The sequence below is a fragment of the Wolffia australiana genome, chromosome 14, assembly GCF_029677425.1.
Source record: "Wolffia australiana isolate 7733 chromosome 14, ASM2967742v1".
Lineage (NCBI taxonomy): Eukaryota > Viridiplantae > Streptophyta > Magnoliopsida > Alismatales > Araceae > Wolffia > Wolffia australiana.
Genome location: NC_135848.1, coordinates 12095115 through 12106855, shown reverse-complemented (window position 1 = coordinate 12106855; position 11741 = coordinate 12095115). Strand labels below are relative to the sequence as shown.

General features: G+C 41.0%; 1 protein-coding gene across 1 annotated transcript; it reads right to left on the bottom strand.

Moving 5' to 3' along the window:
- Nucleotides 1–8786: 8786 nt before the first annotated feature.
- Nucleotides 8787–11336, bottom strand: DMR6 (2-oxoglutarate (2OG) and Fe(II)-dependent oxygenase superfamily protein). Its single transcript, XM_078586322.1, has 4 exons — nt 10492–11336; nt 10153–10400; nt 9320–9644; nt 8787–9241 (listed from the first exon to the last, which is right to left on the bottom strand). Exons 1-4 carry the CDS (start codon nt 10687–10689, stop codon nt 8999–9001), a joined length of 1014 nt encoding a protein of 337 aa, XP_078442448.1. The 5' UTR covers nt 10690–11336; the 3' UTR covers nt 8787–8998.
- Between the last annotated feature and the right edge of the window lie 405 nt (nt 11337–11741).

Here is an 11741-nt window from a genome sequence, read left to right as displayed (position 1 = left end):
AATGAGACCGGGTGATGCATTTATAAATTTTCTCTGAGATCCATAACTCTCAGAATGTCAAGGACGAATCCAAATAATCCAAAAAGGCAAATAAATGGCCCTCAAGTCATTACGAAGATATATTGATTATATGCAGATGCTTGCCCTTGTAAAAATAAGGGTTTCGCTTAACCCCCAGTAAAATAGCTCGAGGTGTTCTCAATCGGCAAAGCCTCTCTAAGGACTAAGGTGTTCTCAATCGGCAAAGCCTCCTAGGTCTTCTCAATCGGCGAAAGCTCCAAGGACTGAGCTGAGGTTTTCTCAATCGGCGAAGTCTCAATTTACTTAGCTTAGGGTTTTCTCAATCGATGAAGCCTCACACCCAAGACTAGCTAGCTCATTTCATTTTAATTATAATGTTAACTTTTATAAATTATTTTAATTATAATTTTAAATTTTATAATTTTATTTTAATAATAAATTTAACCTTTATTATAATTTTAACTTTTATCATCTAAATATTTTACATATTTTACAATTATAATATCCATGTGTTTCAATTCCTCGTCCAGAGGCTTGTTATAAACATGTTCTTTATACCCTATGATATGAGGGGGTATATGGATCTGATTTACTGATTTTTCTGTTCTCATACTTTTTATGCCTCTATTAGAATTCTAACGAGCACTTTTTACTAGTTTGACTGTTTAACCCAATCCAGATCAAGAAAAATATCTGACCTGACCATAAAAAGACCTGATCAGGTGGCCGAAATCACTAGTTAATCCAATCTTGGTCAATACAATTTTAAATTGAAAATTTTAATCTAATGATGATAATACCAGATCAGTTAAAATACTTTGATTGATTGGCTCCAACGACGAATCTTCCGTGGGAGGTTCCTCATCGAGGCTCGCCAAAACCAGGTTCAAGTTGATTAGTAACCATGAAGGTAGTACGCATCAAATCAGCTGGAAAAGGAATAATCATGAAGGTAAAGTTCCTGAGAGAAAGTCGTTCTAGAAATGAAGAATTAAGACGATAGGAATCCCGTGCTGGAAGGGTATTGACCTGGAATAGTAATTAATCATAGAGGTCAAATTTTTAGAGTTCTAGAAGACAAATAAAGAGGAAATATGGAGAAAAGAGAGAAAGAAGAATTGCATCTGCGAATAATGTACTTACTTGTATTACAATGTGTATTATCAATTGAGATTTGGTTTCTGATTGTCAGAATATTCCCTTGGATAAGACTCTAAGGATTGGATTTTTTGTTATTTAGTTCATTAGCATCCATAGGTGATCATTGTTGGAAACAGTTTACTGTCACGATTGGCGGCCGCGCAAAAGTTAACATTGCTATTTAATAATTTCTTATCTTTGACAGCCACGAGCTGCATTAAGATTCTGAAATGGGACAGGAAGGCTGTCAAGATATTCAGGAGCTGGATGTTGCTGTTGGACACTAGTGACTCGATCAATTTCTACAAATAAGGAAAGCATTTTGCTGGGCCATGCCGTTGGGGGAAGGGGGATAAGTCAAGATCCCTTCTACTAATGGATTCATTGACGGGTCCAGCAATTCTAGAACTGAGAGTTTGATTTTTTTCACAAACAACAATCTTTAGAGGCTATAAGAAGCAAGGCAGAGCTTCCTCAGAGGGCAGAAAGTGCTAACACACTCAGTCACTTCGGCATCAAGATCACTCTCGTTGAAATGTGCCATGATAAAGGCCTTGAGCTTAGAAAGGGACTCATCCAAGGGGCCAAATTGCAGGCCCTCATATATGTTGATGTCAACAACAAGAGCTTTGACAAGGAGCTGGTTGTTTCTAGAAGCAAGATCCTTTAGGACATATTTGTAATATGTAAAACTTAAATGTTTTTTTCTGTTATTTTGAACTTTAAATGGCAATGTATATATTCATGAAATCGGAGGTTTCTTGGGTACCTCATGATTGAGAAAACCCTCTTATTACTTTCTAGGACTGGAAGGAGCTTCTTTTTCCCTGCTCACAGGCTAGCCCCTCTGTTGAATTGTTTGGGGCATTCTGCTCACGAGAGATCCATCATTGCTCATCTTCCAAGCCAAGGCAAGAACTTCTTGAATCCTTGTTTTTTCTGAAGACCTGCAGAGATGAGATGATACAAATATCATCTTCATTTCTTGACATGGTATCAGAGTGATACAGGTATGAATTTCGTTTCTTTCATTTTTATTTGAATTTGTTCTTGATTTATAGTTCATGCTGGATTGTTTGGTCTGTTATTTTGCTTCCGCTTAAATTCTTGTTCTGTGAAATAATTGACTGGAAAGAGCTGTGTATTTTTTTGAAATCCAGAGAGAATGTCACAATCTGAGATTCCAAATCCATCCAGTCAGGCACCTCAAGTAGGCCAGATGATGACCCCTGGGGAATTGATGATATATGATCATAAATGGATCAATACACTTACAAAGGTTCCTAAAAGAGATCTCTTTGGTGGCCATAATCATTTTCAATGGACCAGTTTTGTTGAAAGACAACTATCAGCGCGGAAACTAATGGATCATGTTACAAAAGATGGTCCACATATTGATGATCCTGCATATTTTAAGTGGATTAGCAATAAATCCCTTATACATGAGTGGCTTCTAAAATTTATGGTCCATGGAGTTGGGGAATTGTTAAAATATGAATCCTCTTGTAAGGCATTGTGGAAAGCACCTCATCTAAAACATTCTAAAAAGGAGGATGAGGCAAAGATACATGAATTAGTTTCATCTTCTTATATGATCAAGTAAGGTCAAAGTTCTGTTTTGGAATATGCAAGTGAGCTGGTTACTATTTGTAAGGAATTAGATCATTACAGGCCTCCAAATCATAACTCAGTAGATAGAGAATACATCCTTTGGAATAGAGTTTACCTTTTTTACTTGGCCTAAATCTTGAATTTGATGCTTTTCGAGTTCAAATCTTCAATAGTCCTAATGAGGCAACAATTGAAGATGTCATGTCTGCTGCAATTCATGACATCGGTAAAACAGAGTCAGGCACCTGACCAGATTTCGAATTCCACATTTATTGGTCAGTCTAAGGACAAAAAACCTCACAATATGACATATCAAAATCAGAGCCAAAGGAAGAATATCAGAGGAAATCAACATGATCCCGAGGAGAACCTTTGGTGTACAAGTTGTAAGAAGAGAAGACATACTGAAGAGACATGTTGGGATATAGTGGGAAACCAAAAAACTGGAGAAAGAGTTTCCTTACATTTAAAGTTGATGAATCTAACAGCCAAGAAGGAAGTGCATCAGCTGATCTGAATCAATTATCTCATAGGTTGAATGTGAGCTTGCAAGAATTGGGAAAGATCAAGGACACAATTTCAAACCTGAATCCAGAAGTTGTCTCTATCATCGGCTCCGCTTCAATGGTTGATTCTGGTGAGTGCTATAACTCCTTAAAACTATCTAATATTTACTAGAGCTTCATAGTTGATAATCATGAAAAAACAAATTCATGGATTCTAGATTCAAGTGCTACAGATCATATGACCCCAAAATCTGGTATATTTTTATCTTATACCCCATGTCCAAGCAATAAGAAGGTTCAAACAGCTGATGGAACACTCTTAACAGTAGCAGGGATAGGAAATATCAGATTAGAACCCATTGGGATATTAGAGGATATTTTACACATTCCTAAACAATGTTTCAATCCCATTTCTGTCCAGAAATTAGCTAACTTGCCTCATTATGCTATACACTTTGATAATGGTGAATCATTCTTGGTGAACAAGGAGTACATACGGAGGATTGGACTTGATAAAACCATAAAAGGACTCTACCATATTTTTCACATTGGACAAGTCACTTATCCAAATCAGGAACTCAATGTGAAGAATGAACAAGATCTGAGACTGATACGTCGGTGATTGAGAATCCTTCACTTAAAGTTCTCCAACTTGTTTTTCCAAGTTTGACTCTAACAAATAATAAAATTGACTATGATGTGTGTGAGTTTTCAAAACATAAAAGGTCTCAATATCCTCCATCTATGAATCGAAAAAATTTACCATTTCAACTGATTCATTGTGACATATGGGATCCAACATCTAATTTTTCATTGAAAAATCGTCATCGGTTTCTTGTTTTAGTTGATGACTGTACACGTTTTACATGGGTATTTTTACTTCAAAATAAATTTGAAGTTTCAAATATTATTCCATTTTTTGCAAATTAATTGAACAGCAATTCAACTTGTAGAGAAGAGCTAAATGAATGTGAAGATCAGATGAGTGGATCTGGGGCTGAGAACCAAAATCCCAAAGAAGACAATGTAATAGAAGGTGAAAATGCATAATCAAATCTCCCCATAGCCTTAAGGAAAGGAAAAAGGTTAGGTACAACAAGGAAGTTATATCCTGCCAAAGATTATCTGACTATTGAATGTACCTCATTAGCACATCATTCATTCTTCACCAAGTTGGGTGAGGAAAAAATACCTAGAAGTGTAGGAGAGGCAAAAAAAGATCAAAGGTGGAAACAAGCTATGGATGATGGGTTGGATGCATTACAGAGAAATAATACATTGGAAATTGTTAGTTTACCTAAGGGAAAGATAAAAGTAGGATGTAAATGGGTATTTACTATCAAATGGAGAGGTTGAAAGATTCAGAGCTAGATTAGTAACTAAAGGATATACACAGGTTTATGGTATAGATTATCTTTAGATCTTTGCTCCAGTAGCAAAGATGAATACTGTAATGATAATCATCTCTCTAGCATATAGTTTAAGTTGGAATTTACATCAATATGATGTAAAAAATGCATTTTTACATGGGAGGGTTAGAGGAGGAAATATATATGGATCAAGACTATGGTGATAAAGTTTGCAAATTTCAGAAGACATTTTATGGTTTTAAACAATCTCTAAGAGCTTGGTTTGGAAAACTTAAGTATTGAAAATTTTTAACTATAAACAAAGAAACCGTGACACTCTATTTTATAAACACAACAGGGAGATGAAAGTTACTATCATATTAGTTTATGTAGATGACATAATTGTGACAGGTGATGATAATGAAGAGATAGAGACAGGCTGTCGATTGTCTCATGAATATGATATGAATTACTTAGGACTTTTGAAATATTTTCTTGGTATAGAAGTGTCATATCTATCTTCTGGTTTATTTCTATCACAACAGAATTTTACACTTGATTTGTTGCGAGAAACAGGTTATCAGGATTGTCAACCAATTGATACACCTATTGATTCCAACCACATATTGACGCTGGGAGAAGATGTTGAGGCAGCTGACCAGGGAGTATATCAAAGGCTTATTGGTAAATGGATTGATATGTCGCATACTAGGCCAGATATATCTTACGAAGTAAATTCTTTAAGTCAATTCATCCATAAACCAAATATTACTCTTATGAAGGCTGTTTTAAAATTTTAAGATACCTAAAAGGAACTATAGGATATGGGTTAGTTTTTGATAGAAATGATGTTTTGGATATTAATATCTATACTGACGCAGATTTTTCAAGTTCGTTAGTAGATATCAGGTCAACTACAGGTATGTGCACATTTTTAGGAGGAAATAAGTTACTTGGAAAAGCAAGAAACAAAAAAGAGTATCCCGATCGAGTGTAGGGACAAAACTAAGAGCATTGGTGGCGAGGGTAAGTGAAGCTGAATGGATAAAAGGTATGTTTGATGAGTTAAATATAAAGTTGCATGGTAAAATTAAGCTATTAAGTGACAATAAATCAGCGATAAGCATGATCCATGATCCGGTTCAACATGAGCGAACCAAGCATATTGACATTGATTGGCATTTCATCAAAGAATGACTGGAGACTGGAGTTATCTGCACCCCTTTTATCCCATCAACTGACAATTGTGCTGACATATTCACCAAGGGAAGCAAGGTTTCTATTTTTAAAGCATCTTCACAAGCTATGGATAGAGGGAATCCACACTTCGCTTGAGGGGGAATGTCGAGAAGAAGAACGCTCGTACGAGGAGTTGGATGTTTCTAGAAACAAGGTTCTTTAGGAAATATTTGTAATATGTAAAACTTAAATGTTTTCCTGTTATTTTGAACTTAAACGACAATGTATATATTCATTACATCGGAGGTTTCTTGGGTACCTCATGAATAGAGAAAACTCTTGTATTCCTTTCTTGGACGGGAAGGAGCTTCTTGTTCCCTGCTCACAGGCTAGCCCCTCTCTTGAATTGTTTGGGGCATTCTGCTCACGAGAGATCCATCATTGTTCATCTGCCAAGCCAAGGTAAGAGCTTCTTGAATCCTTGTTTTTCTGAAGACCTGCAGAGATGAGATGATACAAATGTCATCTACATTTCTTGACAGTTAAGACTGAGAAGCTTGACGTCCCCACGTCCTCTCCTGTGAAGGGATAAATTACCCAGGCCCCCACACGTCCTCTCCTTTGGTGATATTGACGCCGAGATGAGAGAATATGGAGAAGACTTGGAGCATTGGTCCGAGCTGGAGAGATCCAAAGAAATTTGGCTCCTTCGAGAGAAAGTTTTGGGTGGACACCTTATTACTCGAGCAACAATTCAATGTTTTAACATGATCTTTGTGCCTCATTAAGTTCTTAAACCGTGTTTGTATTTTACTCAGTACAGTGTAAGGGTGGAATCCTCAAGAAGGTTAGGTGTTGAATTTTGTCATTTTCGTACAGAAAATAAATAAGAAAAATTTGATGGTAAAGTGGTGTTTAAAGATGCAATTAATATAACTTTTAGTTAATACAGTTGTTAATGAATAAGGGGAAAATTCATAATCATATTTACAAAATGGGAATTTTGGGTTGCTCCTCTCGTCCTCCCCTTTTCAGAAGTGACCCGCAAATAGCTTTCACTTGAAAAGTTTTTAACGCTTTTCGTTTCACAAATTGCCCACATGGAATTAATCCGCCTTGTCACATGCATTGACTAATTAGAGTGATCATTTAATCCCACTGAATTGGCTGATCAGTTTAATCCGATCAGTTGGATAGTTCAATCGATTGTCACACACCCGTCTTCATCAGACTGGATCGATCACGATCCGGCAAATGTAATCAATCGGATAAAATCGACCTGATCAAGATCGGACGTCTCTATCGGATAAAATGTGATTCCTTAGCCGACCCCTACTACAACGTCCACACTTGAAGGCCCTTCACATGATGGCCACATCTAACTAATTAGTTTATGATGTATACGCGAGGTTTCATTGTGGGAGAAGAAGGGTCTCGGAACAGGAGGAACGAGAAAGAAAGAGAGAGAAGAAGAGGCAGAGACAGAGAGAAAGAGATAAGATGATCTAGAAGAGAGAGAGAGAGAGAGAGAGAGAGAGAGAGAGAGAGAGAGAGAGAGAGAGAGAGAGAGAGAGAGAGACAAGGAAAAGAGATAAGATGATCTAGAAGAAAAGAGAGAAAGAAGAACAGGGAAAATAGGTAAGAAGATCGAGAGCGAGAGAGAGAGAAAAAGAGCTAGGAAGATTGAGACAGAGAGAGAGAGAAAGAGCTAGGAAGATTGAGAAAGAAAGAGCTAGAAAGAGATAGGAAAATCAAGAAAGCGAGAGAGAGAGAGAGATAAGATGATCAAGAAAAGAAAGAGAGAGATAGGAAGATCAAGAAAGAGAGAGAGGTAGGAAGATCAAGAAAAAGAAGAGAGACAGAAAGAGATGGGAAGTTAGAGAAAGAGAGAGAGAGAGAGATATGAAGATCGTGAAAGAGAAAGAGAGAGAGAGAGATATGAAGATCGTGAAAGAGAGAGAGAGAGAGAGAGAGAGAGAGAGAGAGATATGAAGATCGTGAAAGAGAGAGAGAGAGAGAGAGAGAGAGAGAGAGAGAGAGAGACAGAGAGAGAGATAGGAAGATTGTGAAAGAGAGAGAGAGAAAGAGATAGAAAGATCGAGAAAGAGAGGGAGAGAAAGAGACAGGAAGATCGAGAAAGAGAGAGAGAGAGAGAGAAAGAGACAGGAAGATCGAGAAAGAGAGAGAGAGAAAGAGATAGGAAGATCGAGAAAAAGAGAGAGAGAGAAAGAGAGGAAGGTCGAGAAACAGAGAGAGAAAGAGATAAGAAGATCAAGAAAGAGAGGGAGAAAGAGATAGGAAGATCGAAAGAGAGGGAGAGAAATAGAAAGGAAGATCGAGAAAGAGAGGGAAAGAGATAGGAAGATTGAGAAAGAGGGAGAGAGAAAGAGATAGGAAAACCGAAAGAGAGAGAGAGAAAGAAAGAGATAGGAAGATCGAGAAAGAGAGACAGAGAAAAAGAGATAGGAAGACCGAAAAAGAGAAAAAATAGGAAGATCGAGAAAGAGAGACAGAGAGAAAGAGATAGGAAGACCGAAATAGAGAGAAAGAAATAAGAAGGTCGAGAAAAATGGAGAGAGAGAAAGAGAGAGATAGGAAGATCGAGAAAGAGAGAGAGAGAGAGAGAGAGAGAGAGAGAGAGAGAGAGAGAAAGAGAGGAGGATCGAGAAAGAAAAAGAGAGAAAAAATGAGATAGGAAGACCGAGAAAGAAAAAGAGAAAAAGAGATGGGAAGACCGAGAAAGAAAAAGAGAGAGAAAGAGAGAAATAAAGAGAGGAAGATCTAGTAAGATGGAGAAAGAGGTAAGAGCATCGAGAGAGAGAGAGAAAGAGATAGGAAGATCGAGAAAGAGTGTGTGAGAGAGAGAGACAAAGAGATAAGAAGATCGAGAGAGAGAGAGAGAGAGAGAGAAAGAGTGTGTGTGTGATTGATCGATCGATCGATCGCGAGAGAGAGACGACATAAACCACCAGATCGCGCATTGACAAAATGGAAAATTTCAGTATTTATTATTTTATTGTCGCACACAGTTATCCTTTACTTATACTGCAGAGGGACAATTGATGGGCACTTCCCCTTCTAGCCCGGCAAACAAACTTTTTTGTGATACAGACATGTAGTCATACGCCAGAGAACTAGGAAGCAAAAGGTGTGGGAGACTGAAGAGTCATCCCGCCAAAGTTTTTGGAGTTTCTAACTCTTGAAGAGCTCCAAACAGTGATCCTGATCAAGATTACGGCTCCAGAACTTCTTGTAGTACTCTGCATAAGTAAACCCGCGGTACACGGCCCCTGCAGCGCCGCCAGTGAGCTTCTCGGGAGCCCTTATCTCAGCGGTGTTGCAAGGCGCGAGGAAGGAGGCCACCGATAGCCTCTCCTTATCTGTGTTCACCACTGCGCGGTGCCAGACGCTCTTATACAAGCCATTACTCAGGGCCTGCAAGGTCATAGAAAACGAAATATTAGCTCCCTCTTCTCGGGTACTTAGATTCTTCGCCGGTCGTCGAGCGCTCACCTGGAGCTGGTCTCCAATGTTGATGACAAAGGCACTGGACTGAGGGTCAACTTTGATCCATTGCCCTTCTCGTAGGACTTGAAGGCCGGCCACCTCCGAGTCCTGAAGCAGGATGGTGAGTGCGTTGGGGTCTGTGTGCGCCGGCAGACCATAGGTTAACTCGGGCGCCGGGCAAGGCGGATAATAGTTGATCGCCATATGCTGCTCCTGCTCGCCCAGCGCCTTCTCAATGTGCTTCTCTTCCAGCCCCAGGCTCTCCGATATTATCCCCATCAGCCTGAAACCCAGTTGCCGCACCTCTTTGCAGTAGTTGCTGACTACTTCCCTGCGCAAAACGTTCGGACATGAGAGAGAGAGAGAGATGGAGAAAGATAAGTGTGAAAGATGGGCAAGTAGGGAAAGAGGGAGAGAATAAGACGGAAGAGAGCGAAATGAATAAGACAGCATGACCCTTTAGATCTCTGGGAGACGCCTGCTTACCTCATGCGGCATGGCGATCGTAATCTTATGGAGGGATAATATGTTTATAGGACTAAAAATATACTTTTCGCAAAAATTTTACTATGGCTAAACCAATAAAGTCAACGCAGGGAAAGGGGGACGAATCTCTGATTGGGTACTCTTAGATTATACTGTGGGTCAACGCCTTGCTGCCAGAGGGCAGCGGATAAACCTAAGCTATGCGCCGAATACCTTCGGACAGGGACACAACGTGGCTTTTAAATGCCGGCGCGAACCTCTCAGGCGAAGACTTCTCATTAGGTCAACGCCGAGGGTTTTACCCCCTAGAGACTAACTGTATTGGTTAACTGTAGGGACCAGGGAGTACTTACTTGAAGAGCGGGGGATTGGAGGGCCAGTCGGGGACGAACTCCTCAAGGGGATAGCAGTGAAGGCGGAGATAGTCTCGCCAGTTGCGGACAGTCTCTTTCTTCACGTTGAAGCTGGTCGATAGGCGTATCTTCTTGGCGGGGTCGTCGGAATAGTGCAGCGCCTTCTCCTCGTGGGGCAGCTTGAAGAAGTCGTGGCCCACGCCCATCATCCTACGGATCGATTCCTCGGAGACACCGTGATTGATCACCTGGATGAATTCAGACCGTCGGATCAGCCGAGAGAGAGAGAGAGAGAGAGAGAGAGAGAGAGAGAGAGAGAGAGAAGGGGAGGGAGGGGACCTGGAAGAAGCCGTAGTTGCGGCAGGCCTCGCCAGTCTCGCGGATGATGCGGGCGCGGTCGCCGCTGCCGAGATCGACGGTGGGGATGTTCTCGCCGGCGGCGACCTCGGCCAGGCGCGGCCGTTGTGGCTCCGGCCGAACGTAGTAAGCAGGAAGGGTATCGTGGCGGCCTACCGCGGAGAGGAGCTGATCAGCCATGACTAAACACAAGAAGGAGGAGGAGAAGAAGAAGAAGGATATGCTGCTGAAGAGCGCGCTATGTCCTCCGGAACCCCCCTGGCGCCGGTTTTAAATGGTGCATCAGGGCGATTTGCTTACTCTTCTAGTGACGCCATCCTTACCGCGTCAGGAGAGGTGACGTCAGAACTCCCGTCCAAAAGCAGACGGATTGAAACCCCTTCGGACTGGCGATGGAAGACGACGACAGTCGGTGCTCACCGGCTAAGCCATGCCAATTGCACTATATGTACGTCGGTGTTAATGCCTCAGGAGTCAAGTGCGAGACTGACCTGAAGTGAACGCTCAGACGAAATATGGCAGCCCAGAGAGGACGCGAGAGAGAGACTTGTAGAGATTGTGAAAGAGAAAGATGGAGAGAGAGATGGATAGATAGAGATAGAGAGTGTGAGAGAGAGGGAGGGAGATAGACTCAGAGTTTAAGGGTCGGAAAGAGGGAGATAGGGCGAATGAGAGAGAAAGGGACAGAAGGAGACGGAGAAAGAACGACAGAGAGAGGGAGATAGAATGATAGAGCAGGGGTCGGGAAGAGAGGGAGATAGATTGAGAGAGAAAGGGACAGAAGGAGAGGTATGTCAAGCGAGAGAAAGAGGGGCAGAAAGAGAGGGAGATTGAGGAAGAAAGATAAAAAAAGAGGGAGAAGATGAAGATGTTGGAAAGAAAGAAAGATAAAAAAGATACAAATGCGCCTTGGAAATTGGGCGCCTTGGAAAAGAGGAGAGGGAAGAGTCATACAGGCTGCACTGGATCTTGGAAACGCGGACGGGGAAATGGGCACCTGAGTTTTGTCAGGCGGACTCTGCGCACGAATTTTCCCCGGATATTATCTCAGTTTTTCCAAGGACACGGAAAATTAATAAAAACAGCACGACTGTCTGAATTATTCCCAGTCTAGATCAGGCCCGTCAGATGCCGCAAGCATTGGCTAGCCACTAATGTCGAATCAACATCTGCCTTTCGCATGCTGCGAAAAGGAACCTCAACCGCACACCCAGACATAAGCTTGACACCTC